This window comes from Typopeltis vanoorti, chromosome 8 (assembly GCF_054136105.1).
Source record: "Typopeltis vanoorti isolate ZY-2024b chromosome 8, IOZ_Tvanoo_1.0, whole genome shotgun sequence".
NCBI classification, from domain to species: domain Eukaryota; kingdom Metazoa; phylum Arthropoda; class Arachnida; order Uropygi; family Thelyphonidae; genus Typopeltis; species Typopeltis vanoorti.
This window is the reverse complement of record NC_143556.1, coordinates 103682917-103706946: the sequence shown is the minus strand read 5'-3', so window position 1 is coordinate 103706946 and position 24030 is coordinate 103682917. Positions and strand designations below refer to the sequence as shown.

At 36.6% G+C, this 24030-nt stretch overlaps 1 protein-coding gene across 1 annotated transcript in view; it reads right to left on the bottom strand.

The window, feature by feature from the left end:
- Positions 1–24030, bottom strand: part of LOC150104247 (uncharacterized) — a 260544-nt gene that overhangs the window by 181595 nt on the left and 54919 nt on the right. The window contains exon 3 of the mRNA XM_090396434.1: positions 13924–14034. Coding sequence (XP_090252560.1) covers positions 13924–14034 — 111 coding nt within the window. The remainder of the gene's footprint in view (positions 1–13923; positions 14035–24030) is intronic.

The following is a 24030-nucleotide window of genomic DNA, read 5'->3' as shown; positions in this document are numbered from 1 at the left end:
CACATGCTTCATAGCATACCATACAATTTTTGCATCACTGCACCCATTTCAAATGTGTAATAGGCTGTGTTAAGATGCCTTATGTGTAGAGTAATGGCAGTTTGTTTAACTTCTGTCAAAACCAAAGGTGAAGATGAGACTGCAGAGGATGTTCTACAGTTGTGTAAACAGTAATATCTACAGATATGTTCTGGCTTGTTCACTGGTTATCTTTTGCAATGCTTTTTTATTAGTAAATTCTGAAACAACATATGATTACCATTAGATTTACTCAATTTACTTCATGTCTACAACACTTGATCAAAGACTAGAGACTACTGATATAATATGCTGAACACACATTATATCAGTGGTCTCTAGTTTTAACAATCTAACATACTAACAGCTTCATCATTAAAATAAACGAACATGTACTGCCAACACATAAGCCTTTCCACTAGTTTGAGAATTCTTCACGGAGATGATAACATACACAAGGCACAGCAGCTAAACAGGTTAGCCTTCTTAAAGAGGTGCCAAGACACTAATACAATACCAAATTATGTCGGAATTAAAAGCAAGTTTCACTCGGCCAAAGCCCAGCAAATTTACAAACAGGTGAGTTTAGCACTATTGTATGAACAGATTAGCGCTGCTCATATGGAGCTTTAGAAAATAAATGCAACTATCAATGCTCTATGCAAAGGACTGTACGATATTTTAAACTTGGAACCGTGGGCTATCCTTGTCAGCATCTCCGACGCAACGGTAAATAAAGAAATCATTAAAGTCAAAACCAGCATCAGAAAAAATTTGAAATCCTCCAAAATCGTAGTGCTATGAAACGACCACAATTAAAACCAGATTGCATCATTGTCAATTTATCATCGATAGACCTAATGGATGAAGCTGTTAGTGCTTCATCCATTAGGTCATCGGTAAATAAAGAAATCATTTAATGATTTCTTTATTTACCGTTGCGTTGGAGATGCTGACAAGGATAGCCCATGGGTTCAAGTTTAAAATATCGTACAGTCCTTTGCATAGAGCATTGATAGTTGCATTTATTTTCTAAAGCTCCATATGAATCAAGAATATAACATTACTCCCTAGCAAGTTCCAAAAGCAAAAATAATGGCTTCCGTTGAACGGGGAATATACAACCTAACTCCAGTGATGACCAGTAACATTCCTTTGGATTTGGCAAACATCTTAATCCAATCTAAGCCTCCCAAAAACAATATGCCAAAAAAAGGAAATCAGTGCTTTAAAAGAGCTATACATAATAATAATATTATTTATAACTAAAGCAGACAAAGGTAATGCAACTGTGGCAATGAATTTAGATGATATGAAAGCAAAATGAGCATACTTTTACAAGATCAGTCTACATACCAAATCATAGATCATGATCCTACTAACTCTCAGAAGAATAGTTTGCAAATTATTGAAGAAAGTCACTTCCTGGCCAAAAGAAACAGTTAACTTACCCAAGCCTTTTCATGTTAAAACATCCAGAATATATGAAACACCTAAAATTCACAAACTAAGTACACCCTTATGCCCTATTGTGGATAGTATAAACAGTCTCACATACAAACCTGCTAAACATTTAGCTAAATTATTATCACCTCTCACAAATAATTCTCCCTCCTTTGTTAAAAATTTTGTTCACCTAAAAAAGCATATTAGAAAACCATATCTTAAAAAGCACAGACGTAATGATTAGTTTTGATATTACTTCACTATTTACCAATGTACCATTAATTGAAATACTTGATTTGCTAAAGTTACATTTTCCCCCAGCTATATTTGAATTGTCTAAATTTACAGTGCATGCAGGTTATTTTGCATGAAAAGGGAAGATACAAACAACTAGATAGGACAGCAATGGGCTCCCCCCCTTTAGTCAATTTCTGCATAGAACACTTGGAAAACCTAGTTTTAATACAGCCATTCTGAAACTAGTGGTTTGGCTAGGCTATGTTGATGATGTGTTTGTTATTTGGCCATACACACTGGATATATTTTTAGTGTATTTAAATAGCCAACACCCCAAAATTGACTTCACAATGGAAGAGGAAGCTAATGACTGTCTGCCCCCTTCCTAGATACACTAATCACGTGGCTTTCTGATGGATCATTATCTTTTGTTTATAGAAAATCTGTTTATACCATTCTGTTTATAGAAAATCCATACATATAGGGAGATATTTGCACAAACCTTCACACCATTATCCAGCTCAACTGTATGGTATTCTAAAAACACTAATTCACAGAGCTATCTGTTCCAATGACAATGCTCTTACCAATGAACTCACTTCACACTTTCTTAGCCAATGGCTATAATCTCCATAGGATAGAAAAGAAAAAAAAAATACTAAATGCTTCCCAGAAATTTCCTCCACTGCCTATCAGCAAAACCATTACCATCTCATACATTTAAGGCATATCTGAAAAGATATCTAGAATGCTTAATAAATATTAGCTATGCACCACATATAAACCATGTGTTAATTGGCAACTCTCATCCATTCACCTAAGGACAAAGTCTCTTCTTTATCATATCCAGGAGTTTATGTAGTACCCTGTTCTTCTGACCTACTTACTATGAAGAGACAGGAAGAATTGTTGACATCCACCTTGGTGAACACAAAAAAATACATTTGGTACTAACATTATGGCTAGTCAGGTCTAGCAGACCATGCCTTGGATACCCCTTCACACACAATCAAGCGGAAGAAAACAAAAGTGCTACACAGAAGTCATTATAAGTCAAAGATTGTTTTTGGAATCAACAGGAACTTTAAAACATACTCCAAACCTCAACAAGTATGACTGTAAAAATTTACCAAAAATCTGAGAGATAGTAATTTTAAGATCTAATTAATACTTTAGTAACATGTGTTGTCTTGTATATATATTTTTAAACTAGTCCCACTGTTATACTAAACTGTTTTGTGTACAGTGAAAACTGTTCTTGTGCTCTGAAGATGCTGGATATAATACCAGCGAAATATCAGCTAAAAAGTTAATAAATATTAATTTTATCATTCTGTGTTGTAATCAATACCATTAAAATAAACTAACATGCATTGCCAACACATAAGCCTTTCTACTCGTTTAATTTGGAGGAAAATTGTCAATAGGAAGTTAGTAATGATGTAACTTTTTCATGTAGTACTATCAAGATATCCTGTACAACCTCTGAGGATACATGTGGAATTTGATGTTGATAACTGTATGCATACATTAAAACTGCTCTTATCAAACAATATTTGATAAAATTTATTTGATCTGACATAATCACCACAGATTTTACCAAAAATTTCAACAATGTATCTGGAAAGAATCTTGTAGTGTAATCAGTGACACAGTTTCAAATGTAGCCAGCATATTATTACCTGAGATCACCAGGGAGTGAAAGACTCATCGAGGGAGGCCATACATTACTCAAACCAGCTGTCATACCTTCCCTTAAATTCATTCACACTAGATACATTCACTACCCCTAAAGGCAAATTATTCTACTCACTCACTGCTCTATAAGAGAAAAACCTAGCTCTTACCTATTTCTTGACTACGAATAAATTTAACTTACATGGATACCCCTGTGCTCTCTCCCCACCTTACATATGATGAAAAATTTCATCAGACTATATCCTATAACACCCATTCAGAAGTTTATAGACCTCTATCATATCACCTCTTTCTCCTATTAACCAGCACACAATCCACATACTTGCAATCCTTCCTCATAATCTAAATCCCATAATGTGGATATAATTTTTGTAACTCTTCTTTGCACCGTTTCTGCAGCTTCTTTATCTCCCCTTGGAACTGGGAGACCAAATCTGCACACATTAACCCAGGTGTAGTCTTATCAAGGCTTTATAAAGAGACAAGGGGAGATAAAGAAGCTGCATAAGCTTATCCTTACATGTTCATTTCAACATAGCAATTATCCTCTGAGTTGCATTTTCATCTTTTGCTATGTTATCTTTGAACTTCAAATTCCTATCCACCATTACTCCAAGATCCCTAGCTTTATCAGGTTTCTTGTGGCATAACCTCATAATATAATATGCACTGGAAATCTCATCATGCCAAAGTGCACAACTTTACACTTACTACATTAAACTGACAGCCATTTTCATATGCCCAAATTTCCTGCCTATTCAAATCATTTTGTAAGTACTGTATATCAGTAGCAATCACTGATTGTCCTGCCTATCTTATCATCATGGACAAACAATTGCATATATCCTGTTAGACCCTTCCTAATGTCATTAATTTATAGCCTGAAGAACAATGGCCCAAGGACTGAACCCTGAGTACACCACTGGTCACCTTAAATCTGGTGGATTCACACCCACCATTATACCAATTTCTGATACCTGTCTGTCAACCACCCAGTGATCCAAGTCAAGAGTTTATATTCCAATTCCGTATTCTCCAGTTTATGCAATAGCCTTTCGTGTAGAATCCTATCAAATACTTTAGCAAAATCCAACATTATCATAGTTTTACCATTCCCTTTATCCAACTCAGCCCTAAAATTGTATCAGCAAATTGCTAAAACATGACTTTCCTTTAGTAAACCCATGCTACTCTTTGCAAAGTATACCTTGTTTATCCAGTCATTTTTGTATGCGAGTTCTTACCAACTTCTCTAAAATCTTCACCACCACACCAGAGATATTGATAGGCTGATAGCTGACACATCAGTTTTTGCGTTACCCTTGTACAATGAAACTATCATACATTCCTTCTATTTTGTGGCATCATTCCTAAGCTGAGATTCAAGTTATACAAACGTGCGAAAGGCCTGGCCAATTCGGTTGAAAATTCCTTTAGAAAACGTGGTGATATTCGATCTGTCCCTATTGTCAAATTCTTATCCAGGTTAAACAACAGCTCTTCAACCTAACTTTCCAGCATCTTTAACTCTTCATCCAATGTAGTAGAAGCATTGTGCACCATGTTACATACACCTAGTTGATATATCTTAGCAAAGTGATCACTCATTAACTGAACAATCTCATTAGCTTCTGACACTAGAGTACTATCTGCATTTAGCAAAGCTATTCTTCCACATTCATTCTTTCTTTTGCTTGCAGTCTTCTTCTGCAGCTTCTCCCACTTAAGTGGGGTCACTGTTTGTAATGAGTCTCCTCCACACCTTCCTGTCTTGGGCTGCCATCACCACATCCAAGTTCTTCATCTTCCAAGTCCTCTTCTACCAGCTCCCTCCATCTCTTCTTTGGCCACCCACGCTTCCGCCTTCCTTGCACATCCATCTGCATAACCCTTCTTCCCACATATTCGTCCTCTCTCCTCATCACATGACCAAACCATCTCAACCTTGCCTCCTGTATTTTCGCTCCTAAGTTCGTAACTTTCACTGTTCCCCTGACATAGTCATTTCTCAGACGATCCTTTCTGGTCACACCGCACATCCACCTAAGCATTCTCATCTGTGCTACTCCCATCCTGCTGATGTTATTTTTCCTCAGGGCCACAGTGTCTATAGCATATGTCATAGCTGGTCTCACTACTATCCTATAAATTTTGCCTTTCAGATTGATCGACACCCTCTTATCGCATAACACTCTAGCCATCTCCCTCCAGTTCCTCCAACCCGCTTGTATCTTGCATCCCACTTCCTTCTCAGCTCCTCCATCTTCTTCCACTGTTGAACCTAAGTATCTAAAGTCTCTCACCTCCCTGATGGCATTTCCTTCCAGCTCCAGATCTGTCTCCTGGCCGCCGCCACCCACTGAGCAACACATATACTCTGTCTTACTTCTGCTCAGTCTCATACCTCTCTCTTCCAGTACTTTTCTCCATCTTTCCAGTTTAGTTCCTGCTTCTTCTCTTGAATCTACACACAGCAAGATGTCATCTGCATACAACATTGACCAAGGCGCATCTTCTCTCACCTCCTCTGTTACCACCTCCATCACAATATTAAACAGAAACGGACTTAATGCTGACCCTTGATGCAAGCCAACTGTTACTTGAAAACTTTCTGTCTGTCCCAAACAGGTCCGAACACTTGTCTTCACATTTCTGTACATTGCCCGTGCCAACCTGACATATTTCTCCAGCACCTTCTCCCTCAGACACCTCCAGACTTCTTGCCTTGGCACTCTATCGTATGCTTTCTCCAGATCAATAAATACCAGATGTAGCTCCCTTTGTTTCTCTCGATATTTTTCCATCATCTCTCGTAACCCAAAGATAGCATCTGTTGTTGATCTACCAGGCATGAAGCCAAATTGTTCCTTTGCAATCTCCACCTCCTTCCTCAATCTACCGTCAAGAACCCTTTCTAGGATCTTCATTGTGTGGGACATCAACTTTATTCCTCTGTAATTTTTACAGTCTTGTGCATCCCCTTTACCCTTGTAGATGGGAACAAGAGTACTCTCCCTCCATTCCTCCGGTATATTTTCCTGATGGCAAACTTTCATGAACAGGCCCCACAGTAGGTCAATTCCCTCTTTCCCCAGTGCCTTCTATGCCTCCATTGGAATTCTGTCGGGGCCCACCGATTTTCCATTCCTCATCCTCTTCATGGCCTCCGTCACTTCCACTCTACTGATGTTCTGCACCATCCCTTCAGAAGGCTGCCCATCTTCTCTGTGCGTCCTTGCATTTTCCTCAAAGTATATTCTCCATCTGTTTCTTATGTCCACATCCCTCCATAATACTCTTCCTTCCGCATCTTTGATCTGCCTCACATGTAAGATGTCCTTTGCTGCTTTATTTCTACATTTCGCTAGTTGGTAAATTTTTCTCTGTCCTTCCTTTGTTTCTAATTGATCATACAGATCTTGATATGCCATGGCCTTCGCCTGTGCCACAACTTTCTTGGCTTCTTGCTTTCTCTCTTTGTACACCTCTCTGTCCTCTTCCACTCTTGACTCATCCCACTTCTGCTTTGCCTTCCTCTTAGCCGTCACTGCTTCTTGTACATCATTATTCCACCACCAATCCTCCTTCTGCTCTCTAATCTTTCCAGATGTCTCACCAAGCACCTCGATTGCACAGCTCAGGATTACTTTTGAATTATGTTTCCACCAATCTTGTACACTTTCCAGTCTATCCGAAATCCTCTCTAACACCCTCTCCCTAAAACGATTCCTCACACTCTCCTCTTTTAAGTGAAACCACTTAATTGTCTTCATCCCATGGCATCCAGAAGTTCTTATCTTCGATCTTATTTTAAAGTCTGCGCACAGCAGTCGGTGTTGTTGTGCTACTTGATCTGTTGGAATTACTTTACAATTTGTCACAACCTTAAGATGTTTTCTTCTAGTCAAAATGTAGTCAATTTGTGAGCTGTTGTTACCACTCCTAAATGTTATCAAATGTTCTTCCCTCTTGTAGAAAAACTAGTTCACAATTGCCAGATCAAATGCTACTGCAAAGTCCACAACCCTCTCTCCTTCCTGGTTCATCATTCCCACTTCGTGGCCACCATGCACCCTTTCACAATCTCTATTCTGTCTTCCTATGTGCCCGTTCAAGTCTCCTCCGACAATCACCATCTCATTTTCTTCCAATTCCCTCATTTCTTCATCTAACACATCCCAGAACTCATCTTTTTCCTCTGCTGTACAACCAACTTGCGGGGCATATACACATAATACGACCACCCGCTCTTCTCCAAGACCCAATTTCATTCGCATGATCCTGTCGTTCCTTCTACCCACGTCCAGTATACTTCACCCTTCATTCTGCCACACACCACAATTCCTACACCATTTCTTCCCTCGTTATTCGCTCCAGAGTAGAACAATTTATATCCATCTCCCAGTTCCTTTGCCTTTTCCCCTTGTCTCCTGCACACATAAAATGTCCAACTTCCTCTTCCTCATCATGTCTGCCACCGCTCTTCCCCTTCTAGTCATGCTTCCAACATTCAGTGTTCCCACTCGCAACATCTTCTCCACCTGCTGGGCTCGCTTCCTTAACTGCACCCGCCCTTGATGTGGTAGCCCTCGTCCACTTCTCGCAGCTGTAGGGCGATGTGGCTGTGCATCGCTTAAGGGGTACGCCCTAGCCCTTATATCATTTTTTCTTTGATTCATAATCATAGTTTGAGTTGGAACTGAAGTTTTCCGACCGGATGCCCTTCCTGACATCAACCCTTGCATTTATTCGGGCTTGGGACCGGCACCTATTGAGGTTAGCTTGCCTCCTTCGGTGGCTGCATAAGACGAAATGACTTAGCAAGATAGGAAAGACTCACCCCTAGCCCTCGAATACTCTAATAGCATCAGAGGGAAGGAGCAAGGAGAAGAGAAAGAAGCAAAGAAAGAAGAGGAGGGACCAGTCTACAGAATAATATAACAGATATATATTACATGAAGTAAGGCATGGTCCAGCATCAGGTACCTTGGGTTTGCCATGCCCGTACTCACTAAAGTGAGCCCTTTCTTTTGCTTGCAGTATAATGATACAATTCTTTTGGATTGCCTTTAACCTGCATAGCCAATTTCTCTTCATACTCCATTTAGCTTTCCAGACAATACTCAATACTTTTCTGACCTGTGCTTTATAACTCCTCTCACTCTTATTCTCACAATATTCTTATACTTTTAATTTTGCCAATAGATGGTTACCCATTTATTTACTTTACTGTAAAACCATAATCTGCAAGCATGAATATAACATCATGAAAAAAAGGACAAGAAAGATTCAAAATAAATACTGTTCATATATTGTTTCAGTAACTGTGTTAAAAAATGAAAATACCAGGATTATCATAAACTGTTTCGAAACAAAATTTAGAAAGAACATATCTTTCCCTAATAATACAAAGGCACTGACAAGGAATCATTCAGGGATAATTCCAGAACCTTAGTTTCATCTCAGATGATGTCTCTGAGACAAACCCAAAATATCTGATGCATTGAAGTGTTTATTTTATTCCATGATGCTGTGAATTATGTAGGTTTCTACATAATGAGTTTTTTAACCAGCATTTAAAGCTCGCATATACACAGAGTTGCACACCATCTATACTGCTCTTTATAATCAACAGAGACCATACTATTAAAATAAGTGATAGAACCTGATGTCAAACTAGGTACAATTCATTTCTTGACTTTTGCAGATCAGGTTGAGATCATCTTTTGAAGTAAATCTGCAACAGTTATCAAGATTTATTAACCTATTAAATGAAGGCTCACAGAAAATACTCTTAAAATTACAATACTTTCTTCTGATCTATGAAGAATTTTTATGCAATTTAGTGAAAAGCAGTATGATATGTGAAAGAAATATACCCATAAAAATTGTATATGAATAGTTTAATTAATTCATAGTTTCTAGCGGAACCACATTCAAAGTATATTCAGGTTAGCGTGTCCACTGCACCAATGAGATGCCTTCCCTAACCATCACACTATCACCACCATAAATGTCCCTTTCATGGATATTAGAGGAATAATAACATATCTCTGGTTCTCTGTAGATGAGGGCACACCTGGTACAAAGCAATACCAGGTGTGCCCTCATCTACAGCGAACTAGTGAAATGTTTTTCACCTCAATATCCGTGAAAGGGACACTTATGTGGAAGCAGTGTGATGGTCTGGGGAGGCATCCTATTGGGTGGGTGCACTGATAGGTATGTGTTTCCTAGAGGAACCATGAATGCTGCAACTTATACAAAGTCCTGGAACCCTCCAATCATCCATATGTCCCCCCCTCCATCGCATCTGCGATGGAGGGGGGGGGGGACATTAATCTTACAAGATGATAATGTTCGTCCTCATTGAGTGAAGTTCATAGACCAGCATCCTTAAGAGAGACTATCATATACATGGAATGGCCAGCCAGGTCTTTACCTTAATCCTATTGATCATATCTGGGATGCTCTTGGTAGATATGTTGCTGCTCTCAATCTCCTCCTCCAAAAAAAACCCTGAGGGAGTTAGGAGAGCTTTGCAGGATGGCTGTTATTACCAACTGAGCTCCTAGACACCATAAATGGTGCAAAATATCATTGTGCGCTGTGTTCACAGCGCACAATGATATCAGTGATCACATTCCTCACTAAGGCACTTTGACATTTGATGATCTCTTCATCACCATCTTCGCATACCCATTTGTTATTGAATTAAAGTATTCATTTACAAGTTTTATGGATGTTTCTTTCATATCTCATCATATTGCTTTGCACAAAATTGCATACTCATCATACAGTTTGAGTTGTCATGATTTTTCTCTTTTTTTCTTAATTTATGGAAATCAATGTACTATACAAGGCAGCAATTCAAACTAAATTTTAATTTGTTGACATGAGAGCTGAGATGAAATAACCTGATGGAAGAATACAAACCACAGATAATATAAGAATACTCAGAAAAACCAAAGCAGTGAATGTATATCAATAGCAGAATCATTAAAACTGAAGATGTTAGCAAAGAACTTGGATTTGTCAGCATTCCAGACTGTGCAAGAAGAGCTAATGTAAGGTGATACAGTCATTAAAACAGAGAGAGAGAGAGAGAGAGAGAGAGAGAGAGAGAGAGAATATTGACTAAATAAGTATTTGATCAGCAGAATGCATTGATCCTGTTCTGATCTAGGGTGACTGATGCAGTTACTTGCTCCTTGGCAGAATTAAATGTAAAATATGACTCCAATACTGGAATATAACAGTACCACGTACATCCTTAATGGTATCTCCACCTTGATGTGATAAGGCTTGCACACACCAATGACCTCAAGAGCTATGCCAGTGGTAACTAAATTACTGGTAGGAGCTGGACTGAGAGAGATAACAGAAACAAAAAAGAAATTAAAGGGAACAAAAGAGATAGATGGTTTTACTATGCTATATAGTGGAGTGGACCAATATATCAGCGCTTCTAGTTGATAATAAATGGAAAAATAGAATACGAAAGTATAATTTTGTAAATGATCGAATTATAACAGTTAAATTAAAAACAAAAAGAAACTACTTAAATATCATAGGAATATATGCCCCAGAAGAAGGTAGGAAAGAGGATTCCGAATCAGTGTTTTATGAGGAACTACAAAAACAGTTAAATAAATGTAATAAAAATGACTACATATTAATAGCCGCAGATCTTAATGCTAGAATTGGAAATAATCCAATCCCAAATATCTTAGGAAAATATGGAGAAATTTGCATGAATAACAATCGCTACTATTAGACTTACTGTACTTTCAATAATTTTAAAATAACCAGTACTTTTTTTCAAAAAAAAAAAAAAAAAAGGAAAGAAATAAATATACTTGGAATGGCAGAGAAACAAGATCTATAACTGATTATATCATTACTAATAAGAAACCAGCTCGACATATGAGAGATGTACATGTTTACAGAAGAGGTGAAATTTTTTCAGATCATTATTTAGTAGTCTCTAAAACAGAAATACTAGCGAAATGGAGAAAGGAAATAAATAAGAAAAAACAAGAAATAGAATATGTATACAAAGTATATCTATTACAAGAGGAAAGTATTAGAATGCTATATCAATCATGATTACCTAAAAGAAGATTAACCGATTACCTAAAAGAAGCCCAAATTAGTGAAGATATATAAGAATGGAAAAAAACTTTAATAAAGATAATCCATAAAGCAGCCTCTAAAGTACTTAGAAAGAAAGATAAAACATTAAAAAGAAAAACATTAAAAATCTGGAACACAGATATAGAAAATGCAATAAAAGAAAAACAAATGACATACAAATCACTCCTTCAAAAACATACGAAGGAAACAGAAGAAATAGCTAAAACCATAGTACAGAAAGCTCACCAAGATTCTTGGTACAGATTTATTAATAAAATAGAAGAGGGCATACATAGAAGACAAGACATAGCCTACAAAATATTAACGAAATTAAACAACAAAGAAAGTGATACAACACAAATCAATATAATACAAGAGAAACAATGGATAGAACATTATAAGAATTTATGGTATGACCCAAATTTAATAACAGAAAATAATAATGAAGAAATCCGCACTGACATAGAACCAATAAAATTGAAAGAACTAAAAAAAGCAATCAAGGTATCAAAAAATAGAAAATCAACTATATTAGATAGCATAAATATAGAGCTTTGGAAATATGGCAGAAAATATTTAAATTCCAGATTCTTACAATTAATAACTGTTGGAGGAAATGTGAGGTTCCATCAGATTGGTTAAAAGCTAAAGTTATATCTATATTTAAGAAAGGAGACAGAGATAATTGTGGAAATTACAGAGGAATAAGTTTATTAAATACAGGTTACAAAATTTACAGTAAAATCCTGAATAAAAGACTTAGAAACCTTGCAAGCAATCTACTCTCAGAAGAACAAAATGGTTTCAGACATGGAAGATCATGTATAGATCTGTATAGTGCTAAAACAAATTATGGAAAAAAAGACAAGAATTTAATTTAGACTCATACTCATGTAGCATTTACAGATTACATGAAAGCTTTCGATAAAATACACACAGAAAAACTATGGAATATAATGAAAAACAAGAATATCCATTACATTTGGTACAAGCTATGTCAAGTTTATATAAAGATGAAAAAATCCAGTTACAGTTAGATAATAAATTAACAGAAGAGACTGAAATGAATCAGGGTGTCAGACAGGGATGTAACTTATCTCCATATTGAATACAGTTGGAGATAAGCTACATCCCTCTGACACCCTGATTTATTTCAGTATATTGAATACAGTTGGAGATAAGCTACATCCCTATCTGACACCCTGATTTATTTTAGTAGATATATATAGATTGAGAGAGAGATCAGATTATTAAAATATGGAAAACAACAATAAAACAAGGTATCCAGTTAACCAGAAGAACTGTTATCAATACAATGCTATATGCAGATGATCAGATTATATTACAAGACAATGAAGATGACCTTCAAAAATCAGTTCATTAATAAAATAAAATAATTAATAAAATAAGCCAACAATACAATTTAAAAATTTCACAAAAGAAAAAAGTCATGGCATTTAAAGGTCGGGGTCATGTTAGATCAAAAATAGTTACAGAAAATAAAATAATAGAACAGATGATACAGTTTAATTATTTAGGCTACATAATAACATATCTAAAAGATAAAGATATAGATGAAAAAATAAAATTTCAGAAAATTTATGGAAAAAGGACACTGAATAAAAAAAAAAAACAAGACAAGAAACTCAACTAAAATTTATTAAAGTAATGGCCACTTCCACTCTGTTATATGGTTCAGAAACATGGATGGTTAAAAAGAAAGATGAAAGTAAAATACAAACTACAGATGAGATTTTTAAGAACAATTAAAGGATGCACAAAATTGGGCCATATAAGAAATTAAGACATCCAAAATGAACTAGATATTTATAAAATAAATGAAAAGATCAAAGAACACAGAGAGAAATGGAAACAACATCAGTCTAGGGTGAAAAGATATTGGCTACGAAAAGAGGTGGTTAGATATAGACCAGAGAGAGAGAGGAAGATCAGCAACAGGATGGAAAGACCAGTGAAGCCAGAACAGGCAAATGCCTAATCTTTGAAGAGAAGAAGACATACACATCAAGTTATTTGGATTTATGGCCAAAGCAACTCAGAATGCAGCAAGTATATTATGTCTGTCAATTGCATGTTCTTATGGCCAGTTTGTCTGTTTTGTGGAATGAAAAACCCTGTCACCTCCATATGAGACCAACTAACTCATCTTCAGCTAAAAAGCCCATAAAGATTCTTCTCATCCTAAATGGGATTTGAAATCAGGTCTTTCCAGGAACATGTTCAGGAATTTGATGATAGTAACAACAGAAATGAATACAAAATCAGAGCAATAGTATCATTAATCAAGTAACAAATTAAATACTTCAGCAATTAGCAAATGATATAGTATAAGACAAAACAAGGCTAATTAGGCATAAAAACACTCACAGCTTCCTCATTATCTATGAAGGGATCAGTTTCATCATAGCCCATTCCCCGATCAATATAATCTTCCCATTTACCAAGTTTCTTTCTTTTCCTTCGTACTGGCTTTGGATTCTGTACATATAAAAGAGTAATTTTTATAAGATTTGTTATACATAAATTATTATATCTGTTACTGAACAAATTAAATATTTTAATTAAAGAATACCTCTTCTTTAGCTGAAGGTTACAATTCTGGCATCAGGCTGTTTTTTTTTCTTTGTTACTTAGATATGTATTTATTAAATATCAGTAAAAAATAAAGATAACCTTAAATTTTTCTTTAGGATATGGATATGGTTTACCTGAATATGGAATAATTGGCTTGTATCTACAGGGGAATGATGAGTGATGAATAAAAGAAGATAAAGAAATAAGGAGATCCCATGGAAATAAATGTTCAAGTTGGTCAAATAAGAAATGGTCATGTGGTCTAAGAGTTTCTGACAACAGTACTACCCCCCCCCCAAAAAAAAACTCCCTGTCTAAAATTTATACTCCACAAAAAAAGGAAACAAATCAAGAACAAACAATACAGAAATGAGAACCTATATCACATCTCTTAAGCATTCCAGATTATTAACATCCAACCAATCTCAACAAATTAGCCTAGCCTACTCAGAAACTGGATTAACAGAACTGACAAATAAGATCGTTTGATTTATGTGTTAGTACAAGTTTACACCGCTTCACCTGTCGCTATTGTTGAGCTACCGCACAATGCTATTGCGCAGTTGAAATGCGACATTTCACATAACCTTTCAAGTGAATTTTCGTTCGGCCTACTTCAGTTGAGTGTGTGTAATATATTTTTAGAAATGGAAGGAAATAATGTACATTACCATCATATTTTGCTTTTTTATTTCAAAAAAGGCAAATGAGCTGTGGAGGCCCATAAAAAAATATGCAGCGTATATGGGGATGGTGCCTTAACAGAATCACTTTTGCCGTATGGCAAAAGTGGTTTGCCAAATTCCATTCTGGAGATTTCGACATCAGTGATGCGTCTTGTGCCCGATGGAGGTTGATTCTAGTGTTGTGAAGGATATCGTCGACAAAAATCCATTATAAATAGTGCGGGAGATTGCTGCAGTACTGAACATATCCCATACAAGCGTTGAAAACCATTTGCACAAGCTGGGATATGTTTCAAAACTCAATGTTTGGGTGCCACATGAATTGACTGACATCAATATGACTGCTCGCATATCCATCTGTGATTCGCTGCAACATTGCCAAGAAAACGATCCATTTTTGAAGAGGATGATTATGGGAGATGAAAAATGGTCGTGTATGATAACATGGTATGCAAAAGATCATGGGGACACGACCAAACCGCCGCAAACAACCTCGAAAGCGGGATTGCACCCAAAGAAGATCCTGTTCTATGTGGTGAGATTATAAAGGTGTTGTCCACTATAAGGTGCTACCGTCAGGCAGAACGATTGATTCAACTGTCTATTGCTCACAGTTAACGCAACTGGCCCGTGCAATTAGCACAAAACGTCCTGAATTGGCAAATCGGAAAGAAGCTGTCTTTCACCACGACAACGCCAGACCCCACACATTGTTAACAACCCGGAGTAAACTGTCACGTCTTGGCCAGGATGTTTTGCTGCATCCTCTGTATTCACCGGACCTGGCAAATTCCGATTACCACTTATTCCGATCATTGCAGAATTCTCTGAACGGGAAAACCTTCGCTAATGAGGAGGCTGTCAAAAGACACCTAGATCAGTTTTTCGCCAGTAAACCTAGAGAGTTTTATGAACGTGACATAATGAAGTTGGTGGACAGATGGCAAGAGGTCATTGATAAAGAGGGTCAATATATAACTGACTAGTATGTATTAAATAAAATTTGTTTCATTCCACTCTGAAAAACCAAACGAATTTATTTGGCAACCCAATAGTCAATAGTTGACTTCACAGTGCAGCTTGGATGAAGAAACAATGCAGTCTTTGATTTTCACCATAATGAGAGGAATCTTTAAACGGTCTTTTTTTTTTTTTTTAAATGGAAGGCGAGTTAACAGTATGTCAAATACTACCCTGTTATCTCCTTATCTCATATGGAGGTAGGAAAACCCAAAAGTCATAAGGCTTTTGGGTTTTTCATCCTGAATCCAGGCAAATTGACAAGAGAATATGTGTAATTAACTGGGTAGTAGATGATATAATGCACAGATGGTGAACAGTGACATAGTGTATGGGGGTCTCTCCTGCAATGAATCCTTGAATTCCATGGAGGTGTCATATAATAATATACAATGTGCCTTCGCAATCTACATGTATGGTGACTTTTAGCTTCATATCACATATAAATCAATATTTAAAAATAGTTTCTGAAAATGCCAATGACCCACAATAACAGTGATTTATATTCCTTTTCTGTTTTACTTGATTGGATCAAAATAATTAGCTTATTTGTGCCACTAGGAAGCATGTCTTAGTTTTTTATTTTGACTTGTCACATTTATTGTCAAATTACATTTCTTACATTTCTCTATTTTTGTTTATCACAAAAGGTTTTACAATAGCCAGAAAATATGATATCCTCCTCACCAGTTTTACTGATGCAGTGATTTCTTATCCAACCTTCAAATAAGCAAACCTTCAATTCGCTGACCATTGAATAGGTTAAATAAGCATTCAACAGTTGCCTCTACAGTGCAGCTTGAATAACAGACTTCTTTCAAATATCTAACCAGCTAAGTGATTTCCATTGCAGTTGGATAATTAAAAATTTATGCATTCTCTATGCAACTTCCCTGAATGAACAGGAATGGTAAGCTTCAACAGAGTACTTTAATTAAAATTATCATTTCAGCAACATGTGTTACAGTAAATTTTGCATACTATTTGCACATGTATTAAAAGGCAGTATAGGACTAAAACTATGTATGGAAACATTAACAGTTTACATGGTTTATACACTTCTGGCAATACACAAATTATTACATAAGCATCTCCATGGAAATCAAAGAATTGTCATGGAAGACCAACACTATGCATTATTCATACAATACCTATTATTCTCCTTAAACTCACTCACTGACAACGCATCCACAACTGTACCTAGCAACCCATTCACTTACCACACTCCAAATAAAAAAATAGTGAATGTGTACTTGCTAACCACACTCATAAAACTTTCAGGGATAACTCCTTATTTTCATTTCTTGTCATGTAATTAACTATTTCTTCATCAATCTTATAATATTCCTTTAGTGACTTATTTGACTTATCATATTCTCTCTCTCTCTCTCTTTTCTGTCTATCAACAAATCTATCCTCGTAAAGAGCATTCCACAACCCTGTCACTGATCATGTTGATCTCACCACTTCTGAATCATCCCCTACAACTTCCTTATTCTCTGGGGCTGGGGAGAAGGCAAGTTCCTCTAGCAGCATACTCCAGAATATAAAAGACAATTTAATAAATAACTCATTGTATAGTAAGATTTAAAATATGGAGGATATGTAATTAAATCAGTGCAAAACAATAAAAATTATGCTTGTTTAAAAGAAGCATAAATTCATAGAATAAAACTAATATTTTTTAAAGTAAAACTGATTCAAACCTAATTTAATAACACCTACTGAAATAATTTCAAAATCAGAACTTTCATGACACGTGGTTCACTGTAACACACTGGTCCTTTTATTATTGGCTTCTCCAAGTGGAATCAAAAGCCCCTTTTGACACTCTACAGCAGTGATATGAACAAATTAAAACTTAAACTTAAACATCAATGACAAAGGAAGAAAACAAAATCAAAACAGAACCAGACTGACAAACAGATTTCTCAACATAAATGAAAAAGTTCTAGAAAATGTATTTTTGCTTTAAACTTCTAATGAAGCATGCACACGTGTATCAGGATGATTATTCGTGAAATTATTGTAGCTATCTTCACCAAGTGTAGTGTTATAATACTGAATTCAGGTTATCCAAATCTTACTTACATTAGCGAACAGCAGTTGGCTAATGAAGCTAAAAAGAATCCCAGGGAGTTCTTTCGATATGTAGCCAGCAAAAGAAAGAATGATTATGGAATGACATTGATTGGAGGAAATGGTATAAAGACAGCTGTTGCAGAATGTGTGGTGGAGATACTTAATGAGCAGTTCATAAAGATCTTTCAATCTTGTGAATGTGACTTCATGGAGAGATTAAGAGCAGATGATGGGGAAGAGAGACTGACTGTAAGTGAGCAAGAGGTGTTTGGGGAGTTGACTAAACTAGATGTAAATAAGGCTGTGGGACTTGATAATATATCACCGCGTATTCTGAAGCAATGTGCCAGAGAGTTGACACCTGCCTTGACATATTTTTTTAATACGAGTCTTGCACTTGGTCAAGTCCCTAAAGAGTGGAAGGAGGGCAAGATTGTGCCACTTCATAAAGGAGGTGATCGAACTCAAGCATCAAACTATAGGCCTATCTGTGTGTCAGGTGTTGTGGTTAAGTTGTTGGAGAAGCTTGTGAGAACTAGGATCCAGAGTTGGGTTGACAACAATGGTATAATCTTTGATGGACAGCATGGATTTGCTAAAGGGAGGTCGTGTTTTAGTAATCTACTTACTTATTACAATAAAGTGACTGCTTCCTTGGACAGAGGAGAAGGATACACAGTAATATACTTGGATTTCGCAAAAGCTTTTGATAGAGTACCTCATGATAAGTTGACATCAAACTAGAGCAGATGGGGTTGGATATTAGATTAGTGCATTGGATTGGAGACTGGCTATCTGATAGGTATCAACAAGTTGTGTATGGAGGTGCAATATCCAGGAAAAGGAAAGTCACTAGTGGAGTGCCTCAGGGATCTGTTTTAGGGCCATTACTATTTAACTTGTATATTAATGATATTGGCGAAGATTTGGATGGAGATATTCAGTTTTTTGCAGATGATGCAAAGTTGGGACGAACCATAAAGAGTAGTGAAGATGTTGTGGCCTTGCAAGAAGACTTGAATAAATTGAGTGATTGGGCAAGCAAATGGGGATGTGAGTTCAATGTTGCAAAATGTAAGGTTTTAAAATTTGGAAAACAAAGATGGGATGCAGAATTTATGCTTGGTGAGAATATATTGTTGGAAGTAGAGGAAATAAGAGATCTGGGAGTGATAGTGGATAAAGATCTAAAATTTAGGGGACACATCGCCAAAATTGTGAAGACAACACAAAGACTTCTGGGAATGATGAGGAGGACACTGACGTGTAGAAGTAGGGAGATTCTTGTTCCATTGTATAAGGCTTTGATTAGGCCACACATGGACTATTGTGCCCAGATTTGGTCACCTGGTTTTCAGAAGGATGAAGAGATGTTGGAAAGGGTCCAAAGGCGACTGACTAAGGTATTTCTGACCTCTGGAATGTCGAGTATGAGGAAAGATTGAAAAGATGTAATTTGCAGAGTCTAGTGGAGAGAAGGAAGGGGGGAGATATGATAGAGACCTACAAGTTGGTAAGGGGTTGTTATAGGATCAATGGTGGAGAAGTTCTACAGCGAATAGTGGGAGATCAGGGGAGAACCAGAGGTCATCCCTGGAAACTGTATAAAGAGGGTGTGAGTAGGGGAGTGAGAGGCAGGTTTTTTTCGTGCAGAGTTGTGAATGATTGGAATGCCTTGCCTGAGAGTGTGGTGTCTGCAAGGAGTTTGAATGTGTTTAAGACCCGATATGATGAGATATGTGTGAGATAAAAGGACCTCCTAGATGAGTCTTTGACTCCATGAGGTCTTGTTTAATAATAATAATAATTCCTTCATTTCTACAGCAATGAGAGAAGAAAGGAAAAAAATCACCTAACCTATTCTCTGAACCTTCTTTTGAAGCTGCTTTAAAATATGCTGGGAATTAGAATTACACTCACCTATAAGATTACCTGGCTATGAAGAACACATTAACAAATACAGATAAAAAAAAGTTGCTATTCCTCTTTATAAGACCTTGATACGTCCACATCTGAATTACTGTGCTCAAAAGGAGAAACATGCTTGCCATATATGAGGATGACTCTCCAAAATCTTGGTAATAGAGAGACAGTCATTCTGATTTAAATTTGAGAAGTATAGAAGTGTTTCAGCACTCTTAAGTAACCACTCAAACCTAATCCTGCACCAGTGTAAAACATGAGTAATGGATTATAGGATATCATGGTCAGTGTCCATGGAGTGGACACTGACCATGAAAAATCTGGCAAGGCCAGATTTTTCAGATTCATTGTTAATATAAGACTGGTATTCTTGTATTGTTTTTCAACAGAATCTCCAATTTGTCCAAAGTACAAGTGGAGGCACTCACAATGAACTTGGTAAACACCAGGGAGGGCAGGAGAGAGAGAGAGAGAGAGAAGGGGGGGGGGCTGTTTATCTTTCGTGGATGGTAACCAAGAGGAGACTTTGTTGATAGGGAAAAAAGTAGGAACTAAATTATATCTTTTCAGGATCCTAGAAATCGTCCGCGCGGTTAGCCTAGTGGCTTTGCGCTTCGCAACCATATGCCTGGGGAAGGAGTGTCCTAGGTTCAATTCCCGTCGGAGACGTGAGGAGCTGAAGGATCTTCCTCAGCCATAGCCAAGTTAGCCGGTCTTGGGCGCAGGCAGTAGGGTTTTTTCCACCAGTTTATCTGGTGTTTTTCATCCCGCAAGCAGGCAAACCGGCCCCGTGAACACACAGGGATACAGCCAAGAATACCTTGAGGCATAGGAGTGACCATTCTATCCTCGTATTTCGGTTACGAAATCCAAGCATGCTTGGAAGGTTGTTGTGGGCCTTAAAGGCCTGTTAAAGCCATTGGGATAGATAGATAGGATCCTAGAAATCGCCTCAGAGTTGCCTGAAATATATGGGATAGGGACTTGCCTTACAGGTTCAGGGTTTTTGGTGAAAGGCTTGTAAGAATCCAAAATGCATTTAAACTTCCTTGAGTTGAAATCATTCTGTAGTAAGATGCAATGGATGGTGCTCAATTCTTGTTGGAGCTTGGGAACTTCAGCAGATAAGACATAAATAAGCTCTATTGAGCAAAGATTTGAAGAAGTCTATTTTTTGAGATGGATGATGTGTTGAATCTTGCTGTGTGTAATGCCTATGAAGATCGGTTTACAGTGAATAAAAGTAGCAAGTATTTCAAAGGGGTATAGGAAAGGAGGACGTCAAGGAAGGCCATTGTCCATCCTTTTATTTTTCCATAGTGAAGTTGATGTATGAGTATAGGCTGTTGATTTTGGTAAAAAAAGGAGAGATTCTTCTGAGTCTGGCCAAATGGCAAACTCATCATCTACATATCGAACCCTAAAGGAAGGCTGGGTTGTATTGAAGAGAATAAGGATTTTACTTATATCAAGATGATCTAAGTAAAAATTATCAAGTGCAAGTTTCAATCTGTTTATAAAATTGGTTCCTGCAGATGAAACAGCTTGAGTGTATGACAAATTCAAACATTTCAACTATGTCTGGAGGAAACTCATCTGATTGCAGTTGGAGAGTGTCAGCTGGAGGTACACTAATAAATAAGGATTGGATATCAAAGCTAATCAAGGCTGAAGTTGTTTTTTTATTTTTGTCAAAAAATCTGATAGGTTTTATATCTGATTGTTTTTCACTAAAAAAGACTGAAGGAAATGACATAACATAATTTACTTCACTTTTCTAAACATCACTGTTTGAAGGATTGGACAAGGTTTTGCTCCAGAAATTTGATTCTGCTATGAGTGAACTGTAATACTATTGGTACAGCTAGAAGGGATTGCACAAAGTCAAACATTTACAGAGTGTTATTTTGCAAAGTCATCTTAATTAATAATGATAGCTACCAAATGGAATTCACGGTACTGCTTGAATTTAAACAAAAATAAAGGATTTAATCTCCCACTTGAAATTTCAGTGTACAGATTTAGTTGTAAATGCCATAGATGTCTTCATTATAGAATTTCAACAGGATATAATGTACTATCAGGGAGGTTTCTTTTTCTAATATTTCAGTTCCAGAAATCTCTCTGTGACAGTAATGTTTGTCTTCTGATAAAACACTAAAAATGTTTTGCAAAATGTGCTTTTTTCTGATGGATCAGGAACTGAGGAACCTCGAATCTCAAGTTCTGGAAGTGGCATCTTTGGATATGCATCAAATGGGAATATAAACAGTAAGGTTCATATATTCTTCAAAGTTAAAGACATCATTTCTGCACAATTAACAAAAACTTCATTTAGTATTATTCCTTTTCCTTACTTCGTTCTCTATTTCTCCATTCTCCTTTTTTACATATTTCCTTTTTTTCACTTTCTTTGTAGTTGAAAGATTGATAATCATCACATCAATCAACCCCTTACAGCTAATGCAGTATGAGCTTAGGTTACATTATTTTTGATTTACGGCTGAAGCAACTCGGGATATGTATTATGTCTGTTTATCGCATGTGATCTTAAGGCTGGTTTCTCTGTTTTTGCAGGATGAAACACCTGGGTTTCCAGGAGGGAAAAACCCTGTGACCTCTGTATGAGACTTCAACTGAAAAGCTTTGATAAAGTTTCTTTGCATCCAAGATCAGATATGAACCAGGATCTTTCCAACCAAAAGGCATAATCAAAACCAATCGATATACAGAGGCTTGCAGTAGGAGCAATTGCATCATTAGATATTCAGTCCACTTTTAAGAGTTGTCAATAATGCTAGATCAAAATGCCCCATAGCAGGTTATCTTCTCTTAATGCAATCAAGTGAGTCTTGTCTTCATTTGCCTTCTTTTTATGAAAGCTTTCAAATTCTTACAAATCTAACATTATTTGGGATTTATCACAAAATTCCTGGAGAATGCAGAAAGCATTCCTTATTTTTCATAGTGAATGTATGATGGCAAAAAATAAACCTGCATGCAAATGTCTTTAATCTGTTTCGATGAATAAATTAATAGACTAGTTTATAAAAGAAGAAGAATCAACACTGGTATTACTTAGCAAAGTGATGACAACTTTGTGTCATCACTTTGCTCAACTTTGTGTTACAAAACAGTATAGATTCTGATGGCAGAAATCAATAATTAAATTCTGGTCAATTTTGTAAAAAGTAACTTGTTTTTGTGGATTTTTTTTTATTGCTAACCAATACAATAAGCAAGTAATCAATGTTTTTAGAAGAAATGTGAGGAAAAAGTAGTTTTTAAATATGACAATGTGTAAGCAAGCTCTTTATGTTAAGGAGTTCCCTATATTTATGAATTTTTTTGGCTGCAGTGGATTTAAATTACGTTAAGAGGCATTTATTTCATTAATTAGTGAAGATAATTAGTATCCAGAAAGTTCACTGAAAACAATTTATCAAAAAACAATTTAACAAAAGGCAATTTATCGAAAAAACAATTCATCGAATTTCAGTTCCTTGGAAAAGCAATTAATTGAAAACACAATTCACTGAAAGGCAGTTCGTAAAAAACCAACAGTGAATAGCTTGTCAAAAAATGAATCATAAGGCATGTTAAATGAAGTATTTATCAAAAAGAACTGCAGTTTTATTGAATTAACTGTGATGCTGTTGAAGCTTAGCATGTTATTCCCCTTATACATTGCATGGAAAGTGGGTCAATGGAGACCGTAATGTGAGGAACATACAGCCATGGAGCCATTTTAATATGATGATGTAGGAATTCCTTTTGCTGCGATGATTGCAGCAATCCTACAGGACATACTTTCCACAAGTGTATGATAGCAATAAATAGGTATTTTAGACCATTCATCCTGTAGGCATGTAACAAGGTCCTGGACTGTTGTGGAGCGATGTCCCTTGACCTCACTCAATGCGCCAGCTCATTCCACATATGTTCAATAGGGTTCGGATCAGGACTCTTTGGAGGCTGATGATGTTCATGTCCACAAACCATGCAGTTACAGAAGCAGCCTTATGACATGGTGCATTGTTCTGCTGAAAGAGACAATAGTCAGTTCTGTAGAAATGCCACAAAGCATTGCATTGTCCAACATGAGTTCATTGGAGTTCAATGTTCATAGCACCACAAACAGACGTCCAAAGCCAAAACAGGAAACACAGGGCAGGACCATACCATTAGA